Source organism: Stegostoma tigrinum, chromosome 33 (genome assembly GCF_030684315.1).
Source record: "Stegostoma tigrinum isolate sSteTig4 chromosome 33, sSteTig4.hap1, whole genome shotgun sequence".
Classification (NCBI taxonomy): domain Eukaryota; kingdom Metazoa; phylum Chordata; class Chondrichthyes; order Orectolobiformes; family Stegostomatidae; genus Stegostoma; species Stegostoma tigrinum.
The window spans coordinates 23,305,764-23,333,531 of record NC_081386.1 but is presented as its reverse complement, the minus strand read 5'-3'; the positions used below and the strand labels follow the sequence as shown (position 1 = coordinate 23,333,531).

At 45.2% G+C, this 27,768-nt stretch overlaps 1 protein-coding gene and 1 long non-coding RNA gene across 4 annotated transcripts in view; one reads left to right on the top strand and one right to left on the bottom strand.

The window, feature by feature from the left end:
• Nucleotides 1-472: 472 nt before the first annotated feature.
• Nucleotides 473-27,768, bottom strand: part of LOC125467389 (cytosolic carboxypeptidase 4) — a 250,089-nt gene continuing 222,793 nt past the window's right edge. For 2 of the 3 annotated variants that reach the window (XM_048563165.2, XM_048563166.2), the window contains one exon: nt 12,052-15,719. In XM_048563165.2, the coding sequence (XP_048419122.2) occupies nt 15,572-15,719 (148 nt within the window). In that variant the 3' untranslated portion in view covers nt 12,052-15,571. Of the gene's footprint in view, nt 517-12,051; nt 15,720-27,768 lie in introns of those variants that run through there. The other variant, XR_007250625.2, reaches the window with a different exon arrangement.
• Nucleotides 12,430-27,768, top strand: part of LOC132206177 (uncharacterized) — a 49,960-nt gene continuing 34,621 nt past the window's right edge. Inside the window, exons 1-2 of the long non-coding RNA XR_009442888.1 lie at nt 12,430-12,528; nt 13,096-13,147. This is a non-coding gene — a long non-coding RNA (uncharacterized LOC132206177). The remainder of the gene's footprint in view (nt 12,529-13,095; nt 13,148-27,768) is intronic.

Sequence of the window (27,768 nt, the reverse complement as noted above, 5' to 3'; positions counted from 1 at the left end):
CTTGAGTCAGACACAATAGCAGTAAGGGTCCAATCTGTAGGAGGGTGAGACACAGAAGAGATGCCAGCTGCAGTGAGTCAGCAGAAGATCACAGGCACACGTAGCCGATAAATGCCCAGAGCCCACTCTGTGGGAGTCACAGTTTATTTTGCAAGAGCAAAACGCTGAGGACGCTGAGTGGAACTTTGATTTGGATCAGCATTTGACAGCTGAAGAAATCAGAACTCCAACAGCTGAGGCAACAATTCTGGAGTTTTACAGACTGAACACTCTTCGTAACTCACAGTTACTTTGCCTCAAGCCTGCTGAGAGTCAGTATTACAGCTTCATACAGGCAACATTTAGATCCCTGTGTTCCATTCCTTAGGTCTCAGACTGGGTGATCTCTTTCATGAGGCTAGGAAAGTGGAATCCTGTGTCTGGGAGTACTGTCGACAAAAATGTGTTTGTTCATTCACTGAGTTGCACAAGACAGCAGAATTGGAGACAGGGTGAAACAAACAGAGAGAGGAGACACTGTAAAACAAAGAGGGGCACCAGATGAGAAAGGTGCTGAGGACTGGGGAGTGGTGCAGATAGGACTAGGACTGAGAGGACAATCTGAGGACCTGGGAGAGGGGCAATGAGTGGAAGAGTTCAAACAATGGTGGGGAAGGGCCAGCTGAGTTTGTACAGCCAGGTGTCAATGTTACCATGGTAATGCAAATGCCACAGACTGAGCTGAGGAGTAACTTCTGTCTCTCAAGAAGGTTGTGTAACTTTGGAACTCTCTGGCTCAAAAGGTATTGTTGACTAATTTTAAGTCGGAGATAGATAGATTCTTGTTAGACAAGGGAATTGAAGGTTATCGGAGGTAGATTGGAATGTGAAATTTGGGGAACAAACAATCAACTATGATCTTACTGAATGTTGGAGCAGGTGTGAAGGGCTGAATGGCCTACTTCTGCTCCTACATCTGTTTATAATTTTTAATTGGCTTTGGATTAGTCTCCTAACTGTTAAGAACCTCTCTCCTAGCACTTTCCAGCGGTGCTCCAGATCATTAGGCTGCGCCATGTGCCTGAGAACTGAGCATTTCCCTGGAGGCAAGATCATAAACAAAAAGGACAAAGACCTAGTAAGCTGTAACTCTGCACTTATTGCACTAGTGCCTTATAGGGTGGCTAAGCACTCTGTCATGAGGAAGGCCCCATATCTCCCATGTGTAATGGTACACTAGCCCTAAGCAGTGTCAGTAACTAGACACTGTCTCTCATTAGAAGATAATAAAATCTGAGGCTGGATGAACACAGCAGGCCAAGCAGCATCTCAGGAGCACAAAAGCTGACGTTTCGGGCCTAGACCCTTCATCAGAGAGGGGGATGGGGAGAGGGAACTGGAATAAATAGGGAGAGAGGGGGAGGCGGACCGAAGATAGAGAGTAAAGAAGATAGGTGGAGAGAGTGTAGGTGGGGAGGTAGAGAGGGGATAGGTCAGTCCAGGGAAGACGGACAGGTCAAGGAGGTGGGATGAGGTTAGTAGGTAGCTGGGGGTGCGGCTTGGGGTGGGAGGAAGGGATGGGTGAGAGGAAGAACCGGTTAGGGAGGCAGAGACAGGTTGGACTGATTTTGGGATGCAGTGGGTGGGGGGGAAGAGCTGGGCTGGTTGTGTGGTGCAGTGGGGGGAGGGGACGAACTGGGCTGGTTTAGGGATGCAGTAGGGGAAGGGGAGATTTTGAAACTGGTGAAGTCCACATTGATACCATATGGCTGCAGGGTTCCCAGGCGGAATATGAGTTGCTGTTCCTGCAACCTTCGGGTGGCATCATTGTGGCACTGCAGGAGGCCCATGATGGACATGTCATCTAGAGAATGGGAGGGGGAGTGGAAATGGTTTGCGACTGGGAGGTGCAGTTGTTTGTTGCGAACTGAGCGGAGGTGTTCTGCAAAGCGGTCCCCAAGCCTCCGCTTGGTTTCCCCAATGAAGAGGAAGCCGCACCGGGTACAGTGGATGCAGTATACCACATTGGCAGATGTGCAGGTGAACCTCTGCTTAATGTGGAATGTCATCTTGGGGCCTGGGATGGGGGTGAGGGAGGAGGTGTGGGGACAAGTGTAGCATTTCCTGCGGTTGCAGGGGAAGGTGCCGGGTGTGGTGGGGTTGGAGGGCAGTGTGGAGCGAACAAGGGAGTCACGGAGAGAGTGGTCTCTCCGGAAAGCAGACAGGGGAGGGGATGGAAAAATGTCTTGGGTGGTGGGGTCGGATTGTAAATGGCGGAAGTGTCGGAGGATAATGCGTTGTATCCGGAGGTTGGTAGGGTGGTGTGTGAGAACGAGGGGGATCCTCTTGGGGCGGTTGTGGTGGGGGCGGGGTGTGAGGGATGTGTTGCGGGAAATACGGGAGACGCAGTCAAGGGCATTCTCGATCACTGTGGGGGGAAAGTTGCGGTCCTTAAAGAACTTGGACATCTGGGATGTGCGGGAGTGGAATGTCTTATCGTGGGAGCAGATGCGGCGGAGGCGGAGGAATTGGGAATAGGGGATGGAATTTTTGCAGGAGGGTGGGTGGGAGGAGGTGTATTCTAGGTAGCTGTGGGAGTCGGTGGGCTTGAAATGGACATCAGTTACAAGCTGGTTGCCTGAGATGGAGACTGAGAGGTCCAGGAAGGTGAGGGAGGTGCTGGAGATGGCCCAGGTGAACTGAAGGTTGGGGTGGAAGGTGTTGGTGAAGTGGATGAACTGTTCGAGCTCCTCTGGGGAGCAAGAGGCGGCGCCGATACAGTCATCAATGTACCGGTGGAAAAGGTGGGGTTTGGGGCCTGTGTAGGTGCAGAAGAGGGACTGTTCCACGTAACCTACAAAGAGGCAGGCATAGCTGGGCCCCATGCGGGTGCCCATGGCCACCCCCTTAGTCTGTAGGAAGTGGGAGGAGTTGGGTACACATTGATCAATCCTCGTGATTTTCATTGGGTACATGAAAAACATGTGCATATCCTTTGAATTATATAATTGACTAAAATAAAATGAAAATTATCAGATTTTTCCAGCTCAACTTCAAATATCTCAAGAAACAACCCTTTTCTTTGATCTCTGCCTTTTTTGTCCTTATTTATTGTAAATTTAATTTCTGGCTCCAAATTTCAGTTTTACCGTTTATGTCTGGGTCTTGTCACCGTATTTAATCCCCTGAATCAGCTGCTGAGAATTCAAGACGCCCACACGTCCACATGCCCACACACCCAGACACCCACACACCCGTCACGTGCTGTAAACACCACCTTATTTATTCTCAACTGATTGTCAACTGAAATTGAGAAAAGATTATACAATTGTATCAGGAATTGCTGGGTTTTTAAATACAAGATCTGAAACTCACCACGTGTCATGTTTACAATGCTGCTTTGTTCAAGGGGGAGGTTAGAAACAAAGAAGATAGAACAGAAAGAGGCCATTCGGCCCTTTGAGTCTGCTCTGCCACTCATCATGATCATGGATGATCTGGACACACCCACCATCAGGAACATCCTCCCTGCATCTACCCTGTCTGGTCCTGTTAGAATTTTATAAGTCTCTATGAGATCCCCCCTCATTTGTCTGAATGCCAGTGAAACCTATCCTAACCAAACTAATCTTCCCTCAGACAGTAGACCCATCATCCCCAGCATCAGCCTGGTCAACATTCGCTGCGCTCCCTCAAGAGTAAGTGCATCCTTCTTCAGAAAAGGAGAACAAAACTGCACACAATATTCCAGATGTAGCATCACCAAGGCCCTGTATAACTGCAACAACACATCCTGCTCCTGTACTCCAAAACTCTCACAATGAAGGCCAACATACCATTTACCTTCTTTGCCACCCACTGCACCTGCATGCTTACCTTCAGTGACTGATGCACAAGGACACCCAGGTACCACTGCACATTTTTTCCCCCAATTTACAGCCATTCAGCTAGTAATATACCTTCTTGATTTTTTCTTCCAAAGTGAATAACCTCACATTTATCCAAATTATACTGCATCTGCCACTGAGTTGCCTACTCACCCAACATGTCCAGATCATGCTGAAAGATCTCTGCATCCTCGTCACAGTTCACCCTCCCACCCAACTTAGTATCATCTGCAGGTTTTGAGATGTTACATTTTGTTCTCTCATCCAGATCATTAATATTTATTGTGAATAGCTGGGGTCCCATCACACAACCAGGTTCTGTCTGCCAATTTGATAAGGACCTATTGGCCTGCTGTGTTCATCCAGCTTCAAACTTTGTTATTTTGAATATCTTGAATATGTACTTTCGTTCTGTCTTTACAGAAGAGGACCCAGATCAGATACCAGAAATATTGGAGAATGCAAGATTTAGTGAAAGGGAAGAATTGAGGGGGATCAATATTAATAGAGAAACGGTGCTGGGAAAATTGATGGAGTTAAAAGCAGCTAAATCCCCAGGGCCTGATAATCTACATTCCAGAGTGCTTAAGGAAGTGGGTGTCGAAATAATGGCTGCATTGGCATTCATCTTCCAGGATTCTATAGACTCTGAAACAGTCCCTGCAGATTGGAGGGTAGCTAATGTCATTCCAATATTCAAAAAGGGAGGTAGAAAGTAAATGAGAAATTATAGACCAGTTAACCTAACATTGATAGTGGGGAAAATTCTTGAATCCATTACCAAGGACTTTATACTGGACCATTTAGAAACCAGTGGCAGGATCAGACAGAGTTGGCATGGATTTATGAGGGGGAAATCATGCTTGACAAATCTGTTGAAATTCGATGAAGATGTAACTAGTAGAGTTGACAAGAGGAAGTTAGTTAATGTTGTGTACTTGGACTTCCAAAAAGCTTTTGATAAAATCCAACATAAGAGATTATTGTGCAATAGTAAAACGCATCGAATTGGGGGAAGTGTATTGAGATGGACGGAAAACTGATTGGCAGAGAGGAAACAAAAAATAATGAACACAGCAGGCCAAGCAGCATCTCCTGAAATGCTGCATGGCCTGCTGTGTTCATCCAGCTTCACACTTTGTTACCTTGGATTCTCCAGCATCTGCAGTTCCCCTTATCACCAAAAGTACATATTCAGTTGCTCAGCCATTTCTTCATCCCTTAGTATACACTCTCCCCATGTCTATCTGTAGGGAACCTACATTTATCTTCGCTAATTTAGTTCTCTTCACACACCTATAGAAACTCTTAGTGTACATCTTTATGTTCTCCACAAGCTTACTTTTGTACTGTATTTTCTCCTTCTTAATCGATTGCATTGTCCTTCTTTGCTGAATTCTCAACTGCTCTCAATCCTCAGGCATATTAATTTTCTTGGCCAATCTGTATGCTTCTTCTCTGGACCGGAAACTACCTCTAATTTCCTTTGTGAGCCATGGACTGTCTGTCTTACCCATTTGGTTTTAGTGTGAGACAGGAATAAACAGCTGTTGCAGAACCCTCATATGTTCCTTGAATGTTTGTCATTGCCTATCCACTGCCATCCCTATAAATAACTCACCAGTCTATCAAGGTCAACTCACACCTCATATCTTCATAGTTCCCTTTATTAAGAATCAGTATCCTAGTCTCTGAATCAACTACTCACTCTCCATCCTGATAATAAATTTGATCATGTTAATGGTCACTCATCCCCAAGGAGTCTTGCACAGCTAGATTGCCAATGGTTCGCATCTCATTATACTGTACCCATTCTAAGATGTTTGTACATGGCCCAGGAGGTGTGTTCATAATGAGATTTGGCCAGCAACAAATAGATGATTATTTTGGGCAGGTGTAACCAGTTAGGGATACCAAAGGTCATCAGCCTGACCAACAATCCTTTGGTTCCTGGGAAGCCGAACAGCATGTAGGTATGAATGATGTCGTGAGAAGCCTTTAGGCTGCAGTAAAAATACTTGAAGTCTAAAGAAAGCTAGTTATTTTCCCAATCAATTGATGTCAGCTATTGCATTTAACTGGTAACAAAGAAAGTTTGTAGTTAGTGTACTTTGTGCCTCCTGCGAAGAAGGGGGGAAAAAAACCTATAGAGAGAGAGGAGAGTGAAGACCAGAACGCCCTGACAAGCAAAATGATCATCTCAAGGAACCATGGTGGACTGGTGCTATTGATCTATAGTTCCAAATTATTTTGTCCCTCCACCGATCAAACTGACTTTGTTTTGAGTTGAGAAGAAGGGTCACTGACCCCAAATGCTAATTCTGCCTTTTCTCCACAGATGCGGCCAGATCCACTGAGTTTTTCTAGCAATTTCTGCTTTCCTTTGTGAAAATTTATTTTTGTTTCTCTATGTCTGCTTGTACATGTGTGAGGCAGTTTTAGAAGTGGGTTAGAGTTTTAACTAGTCGATCCGTGTGTTGAAACCTTAGTTGTGAGATGTAATAAACTGCAATTCTTGTTAAGTACAGGAATCTGTTCAGTTCACGCACACATGCAAACACAAAAGGGTTATTTTCTGTTAACATTGTTTCTTTATCTTTTCCTTCTTTAATATGGTCATTACCATTTCCTTTTAGTTTTTGAACCTTTTGGCATTTAATCTCAACTGTTCTCCACCCTATGACTGTTGTCTTCCTCCTTTCCATCTGTAAAATTGAGATACATCTTCAAAATGTTATTGCATCTCTCCACACCACATGTTCTCCTCTAACACAAGCACACTTTATAGTGCTAGTATCATTTGAGTAATTTTGGTAACAGGTCAGGCCCTGTTGGACAGTCTGCCTGGAATGGGAAAGCAGACAAGCCAAACCAGATAACCAGAAAAAGGATGTTGTGACAGGATTAAACATTATGAAGAAGAAGATGCTAATGTCCAAAATTCTCAATGATTTAAAATCCTCCTTCTGTCATTCAGAAAGATGCTGGGAGCCAGGAACAAACAGCAATCCTTTGTATCTAATGTTCCTATCACAGAAATGATATTAAATGATGCATTTTGCTCATTTATTTTCCATTATAATATAATACTCATAAACAAGTCCTGGTATTTCCCCTCATTGGAGAATCTAGAATGACAGGATACAGTTTCAAAGTAAGGGGTCTCTCTTTAATGCTGAGATGAGGGGGAGTTTCCCCTCTGAGTATCATTAATCTTCAAAATTTTCAGAGGGCAGAGGAGGATGAACTTAGACAGATTTTTTAAGTAACCAGTTATGGCAGATAGGCAGGAGAGTGGAGTGAAGGCTGGGGTCAGATCAGCTCTGAGCTTATTCAACAGCAGAGCAGACTTGAAGGCTGCATAGCCTTGTCCTATTACAATTCCTAGTCTAATTTCTGATAGAGGCCTTGAAGCAAGCAACATGATCAAGAAGACAATAGATTGGATTCACCTGCTTAGTTCCAGTCAAGGTTTTGCTGAGAAGTTTGGTGTAATATGAGCCCCCTCCAACCACAGCCTGATACATCTGCCTCAGTTCCATCTGCCGGTGTGTTTCATCCCATTGTGCTGCCTTGGCACCACCCACACCCCTCCTCTAGCTCCAGCTGGCAATCTCCCTACCTCCAGTTACCCTCTTCCCCCTCAGGCAATCCTAATTCCCCATTCAGTTAGCAATGGCACCCTCCAACCATAACCACACAGAAGCATTTTGCTCAGATCTCTACTACTGAGAGACCAGTCCTTCCTTTTGTCTCCTTCTCTTTGTTATTGCCATCTGCCTTGCCTGTTCCCTCTTCTCAGTGCTCCTCCTACTCCAGTGTAGTTGCTAATGGAGGCACCTGCAATGATATGTCTTAAGAAGACCCCACTCAACCAGCATGTCAATATTTCTCTTGATGCTACACCAACCAACCTGAGACTACGTTGAGGTAGACAGCCAATCTCACATCATCCTTGATAACAAAGTGTGGAGCTGGATGAACACAGCAGGCCAAGCAGCATCTCAGGAGCACAAAAGCTGATGTTTCGGGCCTAGACCCTTCCCGAAACATCAGCTTTTGTGCTCCTGAGATGCTGCTTGGCCTGCTGTGTTCATCCAGCTCCACACTTTGTTATCTTGGATTCTCCAGCATCTGCAGTTCCCATTATCTCATGCTCACATCATCCTTGAACTGTTTAGAAGGAAATCCATTGAGGATGGCCCCAAACCCATGTCCACAAACTCCACAGAGCTACATTCCACTCCTGGAGGAGAGGGTAAACGAGGTTGCCATGGGTGTGAAAGCTTGCTGTGAAAGCTGAGTGGGTATGGCAGCATCTGTGAAAAGAAATCAGTGTTAACATTTTGGGTCCAGTGACCCTTCCTCAGAACCGATGGTAGCTAGGAAATGTTGTTTTAAATACTGTAGATAGGGTGGAGGCAGGGGGTAAAGAGTAAGCAATAGGTGGGGATAAAGCCCAAAGAGAGAGAAAAACAGTTGGACATTCAAAGGAGTGAATAACAATCTGACTAGGAGTGTAAATTGCTACTAACAGGAACAATTACTGGCTAACAATAAGTACTGTATATTAGCAGACTATGTGATCACAAGGTCTGGTGTGTGGGGGTAGGGGCTAAGACATGAGACTGTTCAAGCCCTGAAGTTATTGAACATGATATCGAGTCCAGAAGGCTACAGGATCCCCCAAATGGAAAATGAGGTGCTGCTCTTCCAGCTTGTACTGAACTTTGCTGGAACACTGCAGCAAGCCTAAGGCAAGAGACATTGGCCAGGGAACAGAATGGTCTGTTAAAGTGGCAGGAAACTGGAAGCTCAGGGTCTTTCTCGCGAGCAGAACATTGGTGTTCTGTGAAGCAATCAACCAGTCTACGCTTCGTTTCTCCAATGTTGAGGAGACCACTTAATAGCAGTGAACGCAGGAGACTAGATTGTGCGAAGTGCAGGTAAAGCGCTGTTTCACCTGGAAGGTATGAAAGTGCTAGAATAGCTAAAATGTCTAAAAATTGATAAATCTCCTGGCCCCGAGACTAGATCCTCCAGTTCTAAGGAAGGTGGCTGAGGAAACAGTGGAGGCTTTGGTTGTTTCAAAAGTCACTGGAGTCTGGGAAAGTCCTAGATGATTGGAAAATCGCTGTTGTAACCCCCTTGTTTAGGAAAGGATCAAGACAAAAGATGCAAAATTATAGGCCGATTAGCCGAACCTCGGTTGTTGGTAAAATTCTAGAATCCACTGTCAAGGATGAGATTTCTAAATTCTTAGAAGTACAGGGTTGGATTAGAACAAGTCAGCATGGATTTAGTAAGGGGAGGTCGTGCCTGACAAACCTGTTAGAATTCTTTGAAGAGATTACAAGTAGGTTAGACCAGGGAAACCCAGTGGATGTTATCTATCTAGACTTCCAAAAGGCCTTTGATAAGGTGCCGCAAGGGAGGCTGCTGAGCAAGGTGAGGGCCCATGGCGTTTGAGATGAACTACTGGCTTGGAGTGAGGATTGGCTGTCTGACAGAAGGCAGAGAGTTGGGGTAAAAGGCTCTTTTTTGGAATGGCAACCGGTGACAAGTGGTGTCCTGCAGGGTTGAGTGTTGGGGCCACAGCTGTTCACTTTATATATTAATGATCTGGGGGCATTCTGGTGAAGTTTGCCAATGATACGAAGATAGGTGGACAGGCAGATAGTACTGAGGAGGTGGGGAGGCTGCAGAAAGATTTAGACAGTTTAGGAGGGTGGTCCAGGAAATGGCTGATGAAATGTGAGGTCTTGCACTTTGTATAAAAGAATACAGGTACGGGCTATTTTCTAAACAGTGAGAAAATTCATAAAGCAGAAGTACAAAGGGATCTGGGAGTGTTGGTCCAGGATTCTCTAACATTTAAGTTGCAGGTAGAGTCTGTGATTAAGAAGGCAAATGTAATGTTGTCGTGTATCTCAAGAGGGTTGGAATATAAAAGCAGTGATATGCTTCTGAGACTTTCTAAAGCTCTAGTTCGGCCCCATTTGGAATACTGTGTCCAATTTTGGGCCCCACACCTCAGGAAGGACATACTGGCCCTGGAGTGTGTCCAGCGGAGATTCACATGGATGATCCCTGGAACGGTAGGTTTAACATACGATGAATGGCTGAGGATCCTGGGATTGTATTCATTAGAGTTCAGGAGGTTGAGGGGAGATCTAATAGAAACTTACAAGATAATGTACGGCTTAGAAAGGTTGGATGCTGGGAAGTTGTTTCCGTTGAGAAGGGAGACTAGGACCTATGGGCACAGCCTTAGAATTAGAGGGGGTCAATTTAAAACAGAAATGAGGAGACATTTCTTCAGCCAGAGAGTGGTGGGCCTGTGGAATTCATTGCCATGGAATGCAGTGGAGGCCGGGATGTTAAATGTCTTCAAGGCAGAGATTGATAAATTCCTGATCTCACAAGGAATTAAGGGGTATGGGGAGAGTGCGGGGAAGTGGAGTTGAAATGCCCATCAGCCATGATTAAATGGCGGAGTGGACTCGATGGGCCGAATTGGCTTACTTCCACTCCTATGTCTTATGATCTTATGGCCCTTGGATACTGAGGAGGGAGGGGTAAATGGGCAGCTGTTACACCTGCTGCAGTTGCAGGGGAAGGTGCCATGAGGCTGCGGTGGCTTTTTGGGAGTGAAGGAAGAAGGGGAGATTGTGATGTAGTGGCAATGTCACAGGACTAGGAGTTCAGAGGCTCTAACTTTAAGGACATGAGCTCAAATTATACTATGGCAGCTGGCACAAGTTAAGTTAATTTGATTACATATGCAATCTCAGTAATGGTGAGAATGAAATGATCACCATTTATTGTAAAACCCCATCTGGTTCATGAATGTCCTTCAGAGAATGAAATCTATCATTCTTACTCAATCTAGCCTAGGACAAGAAAAAGAGAGAAAGATGAGCACTATTGCAATAAAAGCTTGCTTTATATTCAGTGTTTCAAGATGGCACCAGAGCATGGCAAACCTTCACATGTAACATGCAAAAACAATTTTTGCTGTATTTTGATATAGATGTGACAATAAATCTAGTAGATCCACAGCAGTGTGGTTGATTCTTAACGTACCCTCTGAAATTGCCTGACAAGCCATTCAATTCAAAGGCATTTAGGGATAAGGCACTCAATTCCAAACTTCTCAGCAATACCCATATCCCATGAAAGAATAAAAGATCACCACTTCCTAGTTATCACGCCCAACCATTAACAGCAAGTGGTGCTATTTTTGAAGGCTTCAAAAAACGAAGGTTGATTCATGTGGTTAGAGACAACAAAAACTGCAGATGCTGGAATCCAAGTTAGACAAAGTTACTGAAGAAAGGTAATACTCGAAATGTTGACTTCTCCTTTCCTCCCGATGCTGCTTGGGCTGTTGTGTTCTTCCAGCCTCTTGTTCATCTAACCTGATTCAAATAGTTACCTTGGTCTAGCAAGAGATGGCAGTGGTGTAAACTGAGTCAGTTGTGATTGGTTCAATCCAAACATTTATGCGATTGGCTGATACAATAACTTGCTTCAAAACAGATGTGGGAAAATTGAGAGAAACAAAATTTTTAGGGGAATTCAAGAAGTTGACTTAATAAAGAAACAATCAAAAACAAGCATAAAGGAAACTGAAAAGAAGGTGCTAAGTCGAAGAAGAGTATTGGAAATTATCAATGACATGACAGAAACAGTGAAGTCTCAGACATCTTGAGAAATTCAAAGAATAGGATGGAGGATAATCAGAAATACATGAAGCGAGAAAGCCCTGTGCTGAGAGATGGACTAAGGCTTGGGACAGATGCTGCCATGGCGCAATGGGGATAGGCCACTGTCTGAAGTCTTTCTCCTGAAGTTAAACAGGGTCCGTTCAGTTATCAGACCATCCTGGCATGAAAATGTAGTCTTGCTTGTGCAAGAGATGTCATTGGTTTGTTGAACAGAGTCAAACTGCACTGTTTTTGTTTCCTTGATAAACTACCATACAGAACTGACCTGTATTTGTGACGATGTATATATGTAAAGTTGTTTTCATAAATAAATTATACTTTTGAAACAAAAAATATGAAGCCAGATAAGCTGCTTGATTAATCTGACCTTTTGCTGCTAAGATTTTATTGCAACTTCCAATTGAATACATTACTGTGAGTGTTCTATGTAACAAACCTCACAACATTCAGCTCATCACTGCTCAGAACCTCATAAACCTGGTAAATATCTATATCTTTTAAAATAAGTATGACTGAGCCATTCTCTCGTCCCTTTGCTTCAGTGCCCATTTGAAACAGAAGCCACCCAAAACCCTGCATTATATTGCAAACATCCTAACCAACAAATTATATAGACTTATAATAACCAGCTTCAGTTCACACTTAATAGTTTTGAGGCCTGACTGTATAATTAGCCCAGCTGCTAAGAGTTTCACACTGACTCATTACTGCCAGCGACTGACTCACTGCCATGTCCTTATCCTTTCATCCCATGCTAATTGACAACCCAACAAACATTTCCTGTTTCGAATCCAAATGTTTATGACCAACAATTTCTCCACATTAAACCCAGCTGGCGTTCCTTTGAACCAGTTCACATTTCTTCCAATGGAGAGTCTGAATCAGGGAATATATTCAAGGCAGCGTTTTGTACCGGAGGCTTTTGGAAACAGGTGGGCAAGTGGGGTCGGGGGTCTAGACTGGATCAGCCACAATTTTATGGATTGGTGGAGCGGGCTGGAGGAGCCAAATGACTTTGTCTTCCTCCTATTTCTAAGCTCTTCTCATGGATATTAGAGTGGCGTGGTGGCTTAGTGGTTAACACTGCTACCTCACAGTGCCAGGGACATGGGTTCGATTCTGGCCTTGAGTGACTGTCTGTATGGAATTTGCACATTCTCCCCGTTACGGTGTGGGTTTCCGCTGGGTGCTCTGGTTTTCACTGGGTGCTCCAGTTCCCTGCCACAGGCCAAAGATACACAGGTTAGGTGGTTTAGCCACGCTAAATTGCCCATAGTGTCCAGGGGTGTGCAGGCTAGGTGAGTTAGCCATGACAATGTGGGGTTATGGGGACAGGGCAGTGGGCCTGATCTGGGTGGGATACTTTTCAGGGGGCCAGCGCAGACCTGAGAGGCCCAATTTGGGGAATTCTATGATATAATGTCTTGAAAATGTGAATCTTTTTGTGTATATCTGAATGCACCAGTCTCCCTCTTTGAACATGTTATGTTTCTCCACAGGCAGGATGGATGGACAACAGCTCAGCCACAGGGAATCTTCAAATCTGGTGAGGTATGAAATAAATAAACTCTTATCCGACAATAAGAATGTGCAGCATAATAAAAGCTCCCAAGAAGGAGAGGGATTTAAAATCAGACTGAGGGGAGAGATCTGATAAAACCCGTGTTAACAATCCCAAAATAAATTGAAAGGATTGTAGGAATTAAAGAGGGAAAATGGAGGGTACAGATAGGGCTAAAAGGAAAAATGAAAAGGCTAGCGGATAATCAAGGAAATATTCTTTAACACTGTATAAAACAAGTTTGAGATGGCTGATTAGAAATCCAGTTATAGATAAAAGGATGTGACAGCACATACAGACCCAAATGGCCATGATTCCACAAGAATTAAATAGGCAGAACTAAAATGACATTAAACCAGTGACCTTCACTTTTAAGGCCTCATGTGCGTGTGTATTTAACACCAGGAAAATGAAATAGACCTGTGCTGGGTGATGTCAGGGTGGATGTAAATTGGTAAAAGGAGGGGAGCAGGGACTGCCCAAGGACGTCACCGCGCACCAAGGCTGGGGCCCATTTTTGAAGCAGAGGACAGTGGGTGCAATCTATATCAGAAAAGTTAACTTACATATGTTTATTATTCATTATAAATCGTCTCCTGGTCCAGGTTAGGCAGGAAGGACAGGGAAGTGACGTCAGCTGTAAGCTTCACTTGGCACAGAACATGAGGATTTGCTGATACGTAGCACATCTAGCTGCAGGAGTGTCAACCAGTTAAGGCTGCTAATCGCAGGGTAGTCCCCATGTACCTTTGGAGAAGAAATATAAGCACATCTCACCCTGTTCCATAGAGCAGACTCTGGATCTTGGAAGACTCTGAGAGAAAGAAAAAGTTGTGTTGATTCTGCACATCTTGGAGGTCTTGCCCAGCAATGATTGCAGCAGGGCAGATTCTGCATGCTTATCTGGGGTCATGGCATTTTCCTTTGTCTCTCTCTGGCTCCTCAACACCTATGAGGATAAATAATCACTTGATGTCAACTTGGATTGCTTTCCATTACAGCCTTCAGCAATCAGTGAGGGATTTCACAGTTCTCCAACCTTTGTGTATCGCTCGAGGTCCTCAATGTTTTCTGGGATCAACACCTTTTCACATTTAGCTTCCAAAACACCAACCCCACCCTCACCCTCAATCGTCCGCCAACACTCCCCTTCCTGTGGAAGATGGCCAGAAAGGGGATAGTTGTCAGAGAGACACGGGCAAAACACCAGACCAGGGGGGATTAACAGCATGAGGAATGAAGCTTACAAGCTTCAACAACTCTGTAACACCTTGGGGTTAAAAACAAACAGTTCTTCCGCAGTTGGAAGTCAGAAAATCAATCAGATCGCTCCCCAGTGTGCACCAACTGACAGAACTTTTACGGCCTTAATCCTACACTCAGCACAAAACGCATGAATCTGAACTGCTTTCCCATGAACAATAAGGAGATTTTGGTGTCTCAAGCTATCTAATGAGGCAGCAACGGTTTTCATGGAGCTCTGGTCAAGTGTGATACCTTTTCCCACATTGTCTTCCTTGTGTGAATCTGCAGGAAAACTTAAAAACACGGCGAGGGGCTGACAAATAGATTGTAGCCCAAGCCGACTGAGTTTAGCCCAATTCATAACAAACTTTAAAATAAAAGTAACTCAGCTCTCTCAGCTTCAGTGATCAAAGTCCTCATCCTGCCTAGTTCCCATGTTCATGTTACTTAAACGTTTTCATGCTGATAGCCTAACTGCTCCTCATTTAAGGCACAGCTTCCCAAACATTTTCTCACTGTGACCCCACATTGAAACCTGTCACAATCCCTCAGTGAGAGCAGGAAATGGAGTAGGACCTCTGGAAGCTGGTGTGGGAGGCTGTGGCTGCACCAATGTGGGTGTGAGGTTCATTGTCTATACTCTCATCACCCCAGGAAAGAACCTTTAGTCTCTTCTGCAATTGAAAATGTAAAATCCAGGTTGCATTCAGCTGTCTGAAGCCTCTGTGTTGCATGATCAAGATGCTAATGATTACAATTGGGGTGCACTACATGATTGCCAATAAATGCCAAAGCCCTGTTCTTGCAGGCCCCTCCTCAGCCTAACACCACCATCTTTGACAGGAAATGATAAGGAATGCTGGGCTCAGGGTTCTCCACAGATCTGTGAGACCTCTAAACAACCATTATAGGGAGTTCAGTGGGAATCCACACTACAACTATGACTTACAGGATAGCAAAATACTGCGTAACATTATCACAACCAAAGCAGTTTGTACAGACAATGTTCGGATCATTTCAGAACAGCAAGGGGAAAATTGCAGTCACAAGGTATCTTTGCTCCATGCCGAAGCTCTCTTGTGTTTGGATATCACTGGTGACAAGAATGGCAATGTAGTAGTCCATTTTGCGATGTTTGGGTGTCCACTCCCAGATTCTGTAATGGAGAGTCACTTCTTATCAAGCTCGAGCTCATCCCCAGAGCTCAAATCAAGCTCAGCAGCAAGGTCAATGGAGTCATCATCTTCCTCTGTGCAACTGTCTGTGTCATAATCTATTTCTTCTGGGCACGGTGGCTCATCATCTACACTCCCATCACTGTGTGAAAGGAAAAACAATAGCAGGAAAGAACCATTAGTTTCTTTTGCAATTGAAAATGTCAAATCAAGGTTGCATTTGTTTATAGACAGACTTCACCTGACAAAGCAGCAGCACTCCGAACGCTTGTAATTTCAAATAAACCTGTTGGACTATAACCTGGTGTCATGTGCCTTCTGACTTGGCCCACCCCAGTCCGACAGCAGCCCCTCCACATCACAGCATTTGGTTACCTGAAACCTGTGTGTTGTATTATGAAGAAAGCAATGCTATGATTGGTGCAACAGCAGAAACAATTGTCTTTTGCAGGCATTCCACAATTTCAAATGAGAAGGTATGATGTGCATTTGGAGTGGCAGGTAAGAAGTGAAGGGAAAAGGGAATAGAAATAAGGAGTAGATCGTATTTTAGCTTCAAGAGAGAAAATGTGGAGAGATTCTATTTTACTGCAGCAGGCTTCATGTTCTGGAATGGCTTTGCACAGAGAAGATCAGATACAGCATAATGGAAGCCCAGGCTCACAGGGGTCAATGTTAATCCTCTTAAATATAAAGGAGCTTGTTTCGCTAATGAGAGTTTATAAGTTCCTTTAAAAACTTCTAACTTGTACAGCGCTTAATAAAACAAATTCTATGTTGTCACATTACTGTCAAATTTTGTAATAATGATGCTTCAAGGGACAATTATATTTATTACAACCTTCATGCTTTATGTTAAAAACTTTTTATTAGATTCAATAAAATGCATCTGGTGTTAAAAATAGCACACTGCTCCCTCCTGGGTCTGGTTATCAAAGGCAGTGAATAATTTTCAGAATAGAAAGATATTAAGTCTCAGTTTACAATTTTAGCTGATCGTAATTATGGAAGGAATTGGGATACTGTAATTCCCCAGGATAGGAAAAGAAAATTCGATCTGTAGGTGTTTGTGTGGATGTAGATTTACCTTCAACATTTTACTTTATCTGATGCCATAATGCTTCTGTCATTTCCCATAAAATAGAAAACTGGGCATGGACATCATGGTATTGAAGAATTCAACAGATGCTTATTACAGTTAACTATGATGCATAAACATTACATTCATACATATCACATTTCAAGTAGAGTACCATGCTTCAAGTGATCTGAGTTGAGATGGAGTACAAGATTTTTGAACTTTCAGGTCACTTTATTTTAATTCATTCACAGTATATGAGCCTTGCTGGTTGGGCCAGCATCTATTGCTCATCTTCAGTTCACCTTGAGTAGGTGGTGGTGAGCTGCCTCCTTGTACCATTGCTATCTATTTGGTGGAAGTAAGCTCCCAATGTCATGAGGGAGGCATCTGATCTAGTGACACTGAAGGTATGGCAATATATCTCCAAGTCAGGATGATGGCAGACTTGGAGGAGAACTAGCAGGTTTCTATATGTCTGCTGTCTTTGGCCTTCTAGATGGAAGTGATCATAGACTTGGAGGATGTTGTCTAAGGAGCTTTGATAAATTTCTATGCTATGATACAGTGATGATAATCATCAGCATGCCTCTTCGAGGTATAGTGACAGTGTGACTTGATGCAACAAGAGTTGGGTGAGAACAGAACCTTTGTAGATCAAGCAGAGGGATAGAGTTTAAGTTTCAGTTCTGTGAAATTTCATCATAATGTGTTGATCTGTCCCAATGAGAGGTCACAAACCTGAAATGTTGGCTTGGATCTTCTGCTCCCAGAGATGCCAAGCTTGGAGGTGGCTAGGCACTTAAATTTGGTCGCTGCAGGTGTGCCCAAAGCTCACTGTGTTCCCTCCTCTGCTTGAATAAAGTCTGAGCAGGACAGCTCATAGTCAATCTGACTGCCCACAAAGGACCACTTAAGGGCCTCGTTATGCCACCATTGGGATTAGCCCAGTTCCAGATACATCTTTCACCCTGTGGCATTAACAGTTTCCTCCACACTGCCTCACCTCAAGTTAGATGGGGAGGTTCCTCGATCAAGCAAGTTTACCTTCAAGCTGGGCATTTTACCCGATGCAGCAATATTTATGCTAACTCATATTAATAAGGAATGAAGTGAGCATTGTATTGTATTGAAGAATCCAACTGATTTTTATTACAGCTAGCTGTTGCATACATACATCACATTTCTGAGGCATATCAGTGTCTAGACTCACATTAATCTACTCAGTTACAAACAGCAGCTTGCTTCCATTAGCATGACATGCTGCAAGTGATCATCTATAAAATGGAGTGAGACTTTTGCATCCTCATGTCACATGCTGTTATTGATGAAATTATGAGCATATCTCTTAAAGGTATACTTACATACGGACCATGCGAAGAGTACAACAGTTTTCCTATTATCCATTCGCTTCTTCACCTCAAGTAGAGGTGGGGGAGATCCCTTAATCAAAGACATTCAGCGTCTCTTCTAAATACTGGAAGTTGGGCAGAAAAGTACATGCTGGGAGACAATGCCCTGCTTTTACTTCCTATCTCTCTACCCTCACGTCCCATCAACCCTAAACCATGAATACTTCCAACACCCCCTACATTGTATATTTGCCCAGGGCGCCCTGTGATCTGAGAACTTCAGGAATGCCTCTGATTGGCCAGCAGCTTCTGTTGGCTGAGGTTTCCACCGCCAGAACCTTGATTCTTGGGAAGTTCAGCAGGGTAACTCTGGCATTGCCCGATGGGCATGCGGTTTAGATAAGCCTTTGCAGCAAGGCTCTCTCACTGGCTCTCCTGCCAGTGTACCAGACCCCAATGCCTCAACAAGGCTCAGTTTCAGAGTTTCATTATTTTGCTGCTGTCAAACTCATTTCTCATACTCACACAGACCCATAACCTACATCAACACTCATTACACTGATGGAGCAGCAATGATTGAAATTGCTCTCCGACCTTTCACAAGAGAACAGTGCAAGTGAGAAAACAAGGTGTAGAGCTGGATGAACACTGCAGGCCAAGCTGCAGAGGAACAGGAAAGCCTGCTGTGTTCATCCAGCTCTACACCTTGTTATCTCAGATTCTCCAGTATCCGTAGTTGCTACTATCTCTAGAACAGTGCGAGTGTCTGAAGCAAAACATAACTAGTTATAGAGATAATGGGAACTGCAGATGCTGGAAATTCCAAGATAATAAAATGTGAGGCTGGATGAACACAGCAGGCCAAGCAGCATCTCAGGAGCACAAAAGCTGACGTTTCGGGCCTAGACCCTTCATCAGAGAGGGGGATGGGGGGAGGGAACTGGAATAAATAGGGAGAGAGGGGGAGGCGGACCGAAGATGGAGAGTAAAGAAGATAGGTGGAGAGGGTGTAGGTGGGGAGGTAGGGAGGGGATAGGTCAGTCCAGGGAAGACGGACAGGTCAAGGAGGTGGGATGAGGTTAGTAGGTAGCTGGGGGTGCGGCTTGTGGTGGGAGGAAGGGATGGGTGAGAGGAAGAACCGGTTAGGGAGGCAGAGACAGGTTGGACTGGTTTTGGGATGCAGTGGGTGGGGGGGAAGAGCTGGGCTGGTTGTGTGGTGCAGTGGGGGGAGGGGATGAACTGGGCTGGTTTAGGGATGCAGTAGGGGAAGGGGAGATTTTGAAACTGGTGAAGTCCACATTGATACCATATGGCTGCAGGGTTCCCAGGCGGAATATGAGTTGCTGTTCCTGCAACCTTCGGGTGGCATCATTGTGGCAGTGCAGGAGGCCCATGATGGACATGTCATCAAGAGAATGGGAGGGGGAGTGGAAATGGTTTGCGACTGGGAGGTGCAGTTGTTTGTTGCGAACTGAGCGGAGGTGTTCTGCAAAGCGGTCCCCAAGCCTCCGCTTGGTTTCCCCAATGTAGAGGAAGCCGCACCGGGTACAGTGGATGCAGTATACCACATTGGCAGATGTGCAGGTGAACCTCTGCTTAATGTGGAATGTCATCTTGGGGCCTGGGATGGGGGTGAGGGAGGAGGTGTGGGGACAAGTGTAGCATTTCCTGCGGTTGCAGGGGAAGGTGCTGGGTGTGGTGGGGTTGGAGGGCAGTGTGGAGCGAACAAGGGAGTCACGGAGAGAGTGGTCTCTCCGGAAAGCAGACAGGGGAGGGGATGGAAAAATGTCTTGGGTGGTGGGGTCGGATTGTAAATGGCGGAAGTGTCGGAGGATAATGCGTTGTATCTGGAGGTTGGTAGGGTGGTGTGTGAGAACGAGGGGGATCCTCTTGGGGCGGTTGTGGCGGGGGCGGGGTGTGAGGGATGTGTCGCGGGAAATGCGGGAGACGCGGTCAAGGGCGTTCTCGATCACCGTGGGGGGAAAGTTGCGGTCCTTAAAGAACTTGGACATCTGGGATGTGCGGGAGTGGAATGTCTTATCGTGGGAGCAGATGCGGCGGAGGCGGAGGAATTGGGAATAGGGGATGGAATTTTTGCAGGAGGGTGGGTGGGAGGAGGTGTATTCTAGGTAGCTGTGGGAGTCGGTGGGCTTGAAATGGACATCAGTTACAAGCTGGTTGCCTGAGATGGAGACTGAGAGGTCCAGGAAGGTGAGGGATGTGCTGGAGATGGCCCAGGTGAACTGAAGGTTGGGGTGGAAGGTGTTGGTGAAGTGGATGAACTGTTCGAGCTCCTCTGGGGAGCAAGAGGCGGCGCCGATACAGTCATCAATGTACCGGAGGAAGAGGTGGGGTTTGGGACCTGTGTAGTTGCGGAAGAGGGACTGTTCCACGTAACCTACAAAGAGGCAGGCATAGCTGGGGCCCATGCGGGTGCCCATGGCCACCCCCTTAGTCTGTAGGAAGTGGGAGGAGTCAAAAGAGAAGTTGTTGAGTGTGAGGACGAGTTCAGCTAGGCGGATGAGAGTGTCGGTGGAGGGGGCCTGGTCGGGCCTGCGGGACAGGAAGAAGCGGAGGGCCTTGAGGCCATCTCCATGCGGAATGCAGGTGTACAGGGACTGGACGTCCATGGTGAATATGAGGTGTTGGGGGCCAGGGAATTGGAAGTCCTGGAGGAGGTGGAGGGCGTGGGTGGTGTCACGGACATAGGTGGGGAGTTCCTGGACCAAAGGGGAGAAAATGGATCTGGACCAAAGGGGAGAAAATGGACCGACCCATCGTCTCAGCCTGCTCCTGCCGACCCATCGTCTCAGCCTGCTCCTGCCCCACCGAACTCATCTCCACCTATCTGGACTCCATTTTCTCCCCTTTGGTCCAGGAACTCCCCACCTATGTCCGTGACACCACCCACGCCCTCCACCTCCTCCAGGTCTTCCAATTCCCTGGCCCCCAACACCTCATATTCACCATGGACGTCCAGTCCCTGTACACCTGCATTCCGCATGGAGATGGCCTCAAGGCCCTCCGCTTCTTCCTGTCCCGCAGGCCCGACCAGGCCCCCTCCACCGACACTCTCATCCGCCTAGCTGAACTCGTCCTCACACTCAACAACTTCTCTTTTGACTCCTCCCACTTCCTACAGACTAAGGGGGTGGCCATGGGCACCCGCATGGGCCCCAGCTATGCCTGCCTCTTTGTAGGTTACGTGGAACAGTCCCTCTTCCGCACCTACACAGGCCCCAAACCCCACCTCTTCCTCCGGTACATTGATGACTGTATCGGCGCCGCCTCTTGCTCCCCAGAGGAGCTCGAACAGTTCATCCACTTCACCAACACCTTCCACCCCAACCTTCAGTTCACCTGGGCCATCTCCAGCACATCCCTCACCTTCCTGGACCTCTCAGTCTCCATCTCAGGCAACCAGCTTGTAACTGATGTCCATTTCAAGCCCACCAACTCCCACAGCTACCTAGAATACACCTCCTCCCACCCACCCTCCTGCAAAAATTCCATCCCCTATTCCCAATTCCTCCGCCTCCGCCGCATCTGCTCCCACGATAAGACATTCCACTCCCGCACATCCCAGATGTCCAAGTTCTTTAAGGACCGCAACTTTCCCCCCACGGTGATCGAGAACGCCCTTGACCGCGTCTCCCGCATTTCCCGCGACACATCCCTCACACCCTGCCCCCGCCACAACCGCCCCAAGAGGATCCCCCTCGTTCTCACACACCACCCTACCAACCTCCGGATACAACGCATTATCCTCCGACACTTCCACCATTTACAATCCGACCCCACCACCCAAGACATTTTTCCATCCCCTCCCCTGTCTGCTTTCCGGAGAGACCACTCTCTCCGTGACTCCCTTGTTCGCTCCACACTGCCCTCCAACCCCACCACACCCGGCACCTTCCCCTGCAACCGCAGGAAATGCTACACTTGTCCCCACACCTCCTCCCTCACCCCCATCCCAGGCCCCAAGATGACATTCCACATTAAGCAGAGGTTCACCTGCACATCTGCCAATGTGGTATACTGCATCCACTGTACCCGGTGCGGCTTCCTCTACATTGGGGAAACCAAGCGGAGGCTTGGGGACCGCTTTGCAGAACACATCCGCTCAGTTCGCAACAAACAACTGCACCTCCCAGTCGCAAACCATTTCCACTCCCCCTCCCATTCTCTTGATGACATGTCCATCATGGGCCTCCTGCACTGCCACAATGATGCCACCCGAAGGTTGCAGGAACAGCAACTCATATTCCGCCTGGGAACCCTGCAGCCATATGGTATCAATGTGGACTTCACCAGTTTCAAAATCTCCCCTTCCCCTACTGCATCCCTAAACCAGCCCAGTTCATCCCCTCCCCCCACTGCACCACACAACCAGCCCAGCTCTTCCCCCCCACCCACTGCATCCCAAAACCAGTCCAACCTGTCTCTGCCTCCCTAACCGGTTCTTCCTCTCACCCATCCCTTCCTCCCACCACAAGCCGCACCCCCAGCTACCTACTAACCTCATCCCACCTCCTTGACCTGTCCGTCTTCCCTGGACTGACCTATCCCCTCCCTACCTACACCCTCTCCACCTATCTTCTTTACTCTCCATCTTCGGTCCGCCTCCCCCTCTCTCCCTATTTATTCCAGTTCCCTCCCCCCATCCCCCTCTCTGATGAAGGGTCTAGGCCCGAAACGTCAGCTTTTGTGCTCCTGAGATGCTGCTTGGCCTGCTGTGTTCATCCAGCCTCACATTTTATTATCATAACTAGTTATACATTATTTACACTTTGTGGGGAAGACAGTGGTGGAATTACAATGTCACCAGACAAATCATGCGGAGATTGAGGCCCTGTTATTGGAACAGTTTCCTCCAGGTGAACAAAGTGAGGAGCTGGATGAACACAGCAGGCCAAGCAGCATCTTAGCGGCACAAAAGCTGACATTTTGGGGCCTAGACCCTTCCCGAAACGTTAGCTTTTGTGGTCCTGAGATGCTGCTGGGCCTGCTGTGTTCATCCAGCTCCACACTTTGTTGTCTCGGATTCTCCAGCATCTGCAGTTCCCATTATCTCCGTTTCCTCCAGGTGCTCTGGTTTCCAGTCCAAAGGTTAGGTCGATTAGCCATGGCAAATGAAGGATTTTGGAGATAGGGTCAAGGTGTGGGTCTGGGTGGGATACTTTTCAGAAGGTTAGTGCAGACTCGATGGCCGAATAGCCTCTTTCTGCACTGTAATGATTCTATGATTCTATTCTATGATTTTACTCATTTCTAAGTGATCAATAGGTTTAATTTACATTGTTTAACATGTCTCAAGTACAGTGAGTATAGATCAAATAGTACAATCAAACATGAGACACAACGCAGTCCAAATTAACAAAAAAATCAGCAAGGCCCACAGCCTCAAAAGTTCTGTACACTGTCTGCAAATTAAAAAGGACATTTATAACGCTGGCCTTCCACATCCTTAGCTCCCTTATTTTTCAGATCCATTCACTGAGCAGGACCAGGTAGAAGATTTAAAGTGCAGCAGCTGTTAACTCTTCCCTGAAATGTCTGCTGCTGGAATGCACAATGAATGGGGCCAAAAGAATCAACACAAAAATTTCCAGCATCCACAAATTTTATCTCCTCTGTAAAGGATTTGTGACTCCTTTCCCCCTTGTTGGCACCTGGTAAACAAGCATTTCCCAAGCTCCTCACTGAGAAATATCAGCTCTAACATGCTGTTTTGAATCCAGCAGTTTGAGGAATGGCAGAACTGGGAACGAACAGTTTATCCTCTGTACTCAATCATTTATACCTTGGCCTTGGGAAGCCAGTCATAAATCCTTTGTTTCTGCAGAGCTAGCTGATTGAATATCTTTACACTGTTGATTTTGAACTATAACTGGAAAAATCCTAATCTGACAACCATGCCTGCCACCATATCCAATAGATGCTTCAGGCTGATGTATATAGACCGAACCTGCAAATTCAGCTTGGCTGAGCTAGAGCATAGTACAGCAATTTCTGCCTGGCCTGACAGAGAGGCAGAGTGGGGACATTTGAAAAAGTGATCTTCAGACAGCAAATTATACCATTAGCTTCTGATATCCTGTCTCACACAATCACATCTTCTCAGATATGAAACATCAAAGCATGGGCAGACCTCTCTAATTTTAGTCTAGATTACTGTATCTCACTCTGCTGTGTTTGATATGTCGGAGATGTACAGAGATGATACATTTCAGCTCTAATGTGTGCAACAGGAGTTTGATTCAATGATTTAAAATGTCTGTTCCCTCTTGCTTAGACTAGCTTATATCAGTTTAGGTTTCTTTTTAAGTGATCACACCCTAGTTTAACTATGTAGTGACCAAGCAGTCAATGGACACATATAATCCACTGCAAAAATTGAACAACTGAACACTTGCCCTTCCATTTTAATAGTAATCTCCACTTGCTGCCCTACGCTCACTTCTGGTTCTGATATTACCCACCATCTGTGTAAAGTGACAAGTGAAAAATTTGTATCGAGTATCTGCGATTTCCTGGGAATAAGGCAACACTTTCTACCCTCTAACTACAGCCAACTACTCATGAAACTAGACCTCATCCTATTAGGGCTAAGGGTTCAAAAAGGGTAATTAGGCTGAGCAGTCCATTTAGCACCATTCACAATGTTGATGACATACAAATACTGTAGGAGAATAGCTTAGCATCTCAAAGTGATAGGATCTCCCATCTGCATCTTCTTCAGTCTCTGTAACAATGTCTATCATATTGATGTAACTTGTGCATCGTTATTTGTACATAGTAAACTACACAGTATTTAAGACAATTGGCTCATCTCAATAGACAACCAAGTGGTTTTCCTCTATCATGCTAGACCAAGCCCTGTAGGTCTCAATCAGGAGAGAGGATGCTGACAGTAAATCTACCATTTAACTGCTATAACACAATGGGTAAGGTGAGGATTTAACTAGGAACAGTGGTCTGTATATTATCTTCACTCCCCAACTCCGTTGAGAGGGATGGGCCAAGTGGCACAGGCCGCATTGTACTGCCCTTGTTGGTTGCTGAGGGTTCTGTTTCTTGCTCATGCACCACATTTAGAGGAGGCAAAGATGAGGTGAGCTTTTGGGTCATTTTTTGAGAAACTAGGCTGACATATTCCTTTCATGGGCAAATAAACACATTAGGGAAAGATGCAAAACTCTCCAAGTGCCCTCATTGATAAATGCTGCATATGTTCCTCACAAGGAATAGAAATTTCAGACTCAAGTTTTTAACACCTGTAGTCAACCCTTTCCTAAGCTTTGCCTTAGAAAAGGAAAGCAAAAGCATCACAGTTGCTATAGTAACAGTGCCATGCACCAAATCCAAGGAGTTATAAATAAGTCAAGGAGGAATTTCTTCTCTCAGCAATTTGCTATTCTTTGAAAGATTCCACGCCAGAGAAGTGTGGAACCTCAGTCTCTGAAAATACCCAGGGCTGAGGTCAATAAATTTATGACCTACAAGGGAGTTAAAGGTTATGGGGATAGGCAGGGAAATAGAGTTGAATCTGTGATCAATCGGCCACCGAATGGGGAAGCTGGTTGCAAGAGACGAACAGCCTTATAGCTTGCTCAACTTTTTATGGTGTCATGTTTTTGATGGTTACTTAATGAAATGGGGAAGTTGTGATAAATGACTGACCTGCTTTGTACATTGAATTCTGGTTTAGCTTGACCTACAGTATGACTTTACATCCCTGAGTCAGAAACTTCAGCCCTGCATTTGAGTTTTGGCTGATGCTACATGTGATACTTAATACAAAAGTGAGGTTTGTCAGAGTTAGCATTTTTCAGACGTATTTTTAACCCAACACTGGTGCAGTTGAATAAACTAATCTTTAATCTGTTTAAAGCAAAGGCCTGACTGCTAGTCCACTTGAACTTGAACCATACAAATTAAAAGGAAGCTAACCGAGGGGTATTAACCTACAGTTCACTGACCATGCTGGGAATGCATCTACAGGTCATGACAAAGGTCACTTCAGTGTGCTGAATCAGATGTATAGAGCTTAAAGATCCTGTTATAATATTCAGTAAATCATTAAAGAAATGCCCTAGTCAACATGATCAAATAACTGGTCCTATATTTCACTGCTGCTAGTGACACCTTGCTGTGTGCAAAATGGCTACTGATGGCTACTGATTTTACCTATAAAGCTACAATAAATTAAAAGTCTTCTTTCATGCAAAACGCTTTGGTGGATTCTGAGAATATGAAGTTACAATTAAATGCAAGTTCTTTGCTATACGACGGAGCATTGGATTTCCATGTGTTAGCTGGTCAAATCAGCATTGTTGTTAATCAAACACAGGAATAAACACAAGCAAGGAAAGCACAGTTCAAACAACAAAAGGCTTTCCACAGACGCAAGCTGCAATACAAGCATTAAATGGTACAGACAGCACCCCTGTTCCCCACCTCCCTCAATCAAACAGAGATTGAAGAGCAAAGAAAGGAACAATCTAACTTTTACCTGAGTTTAGGCTTGCCTGCCTTGCTCCGAGGAGGTGGTCACCTGAGATTAGGAAACCCATGCTTGAATTTGAATTGCTCAGTCTTTTGTTCAGCTGATTTAGTTTTGCGGCTTTTAAAATTACTCAAATAATTCTACATGAGTTTTTAACTACTGAACAATAATCCCAGACAGATGGGTTTATTCTGGGGGAATCTGTGATTCTAACCTTTACAGGTGTTGCTTTCTGAGGCATAAATTTTCTGATGTATGGAATTGTTCTACTTGTATCAATGTTATCTATGCAAATAAACTAACTCATTGGTGAGGTGTCTAGGCTCAAGGACCAGGAACAGTTTATGCAAATCTCATCCTTGCATGACCCTGTTTGTAGACGACACAGCAAAGCCTAAACACAACTCACTTCTGATAGTCTCTTTAATTATGAAGTTTATAGATTGTATTTGGAGTCTAGAGAAAAGGGGAGCTATTTGGCATTGTTTTATCTTCCCGCTGTGTGCAAGGAGAGGAGGACAGACAATTGGCTGTGAGACACCTTGACATAATCCCTGTGCTCACACCGAATGAGATTTAGCATTCAACAGGAATGAACTTGAAGCCTTTAAAGAGGTTGATGCCCAAGATGATGTCATTCACTTCTCAGAGCTCAATGGCCTCCCAAATTTATTTTGCATAATTTTGCTTCTACAACAAAATATTGGGCGCAGAACTGGAGCATTGTGCATTTTATAAATATTAAACAGTTGGCATAAATTTCCATTATTGGCTGAAAGAGCACAGATATTTTTAATCAGTCCCTTCAGACATACTACTCCAGGACAGGGTGGAACTTTGAATCCAGATTTCCCAGCACTGGGGTAGGGATATTATCAATGTGTCACGAGAGCCCTTTAAAATAACAGTGATATTAAGATGTGGAGATTGCTTTATACAGTTGAATATTTTAATTTCTCAGTCTGTTATATCCTTACGTCTGATATCTTTAACATTTTTCAACAGAATAGGTTTTTAATGGAAACAGCCGTTGTTTAAGAGTTACAGTGATACCCACAACTTTAAAATGTCGACACAAATACAGCAAATAGTCATATGTACAACTTGCATTCACATTACAGCAAACTAAGGTTAGTGGTCCAAAATATATCAGCTGTGCTCAGCATTTACCAGAGACAGCACAAAGAAAAAGTTGATTCTGAAAGAAAGATAAATCCCACTTATAGATGAGGACCAGGAAACAATACAGCAC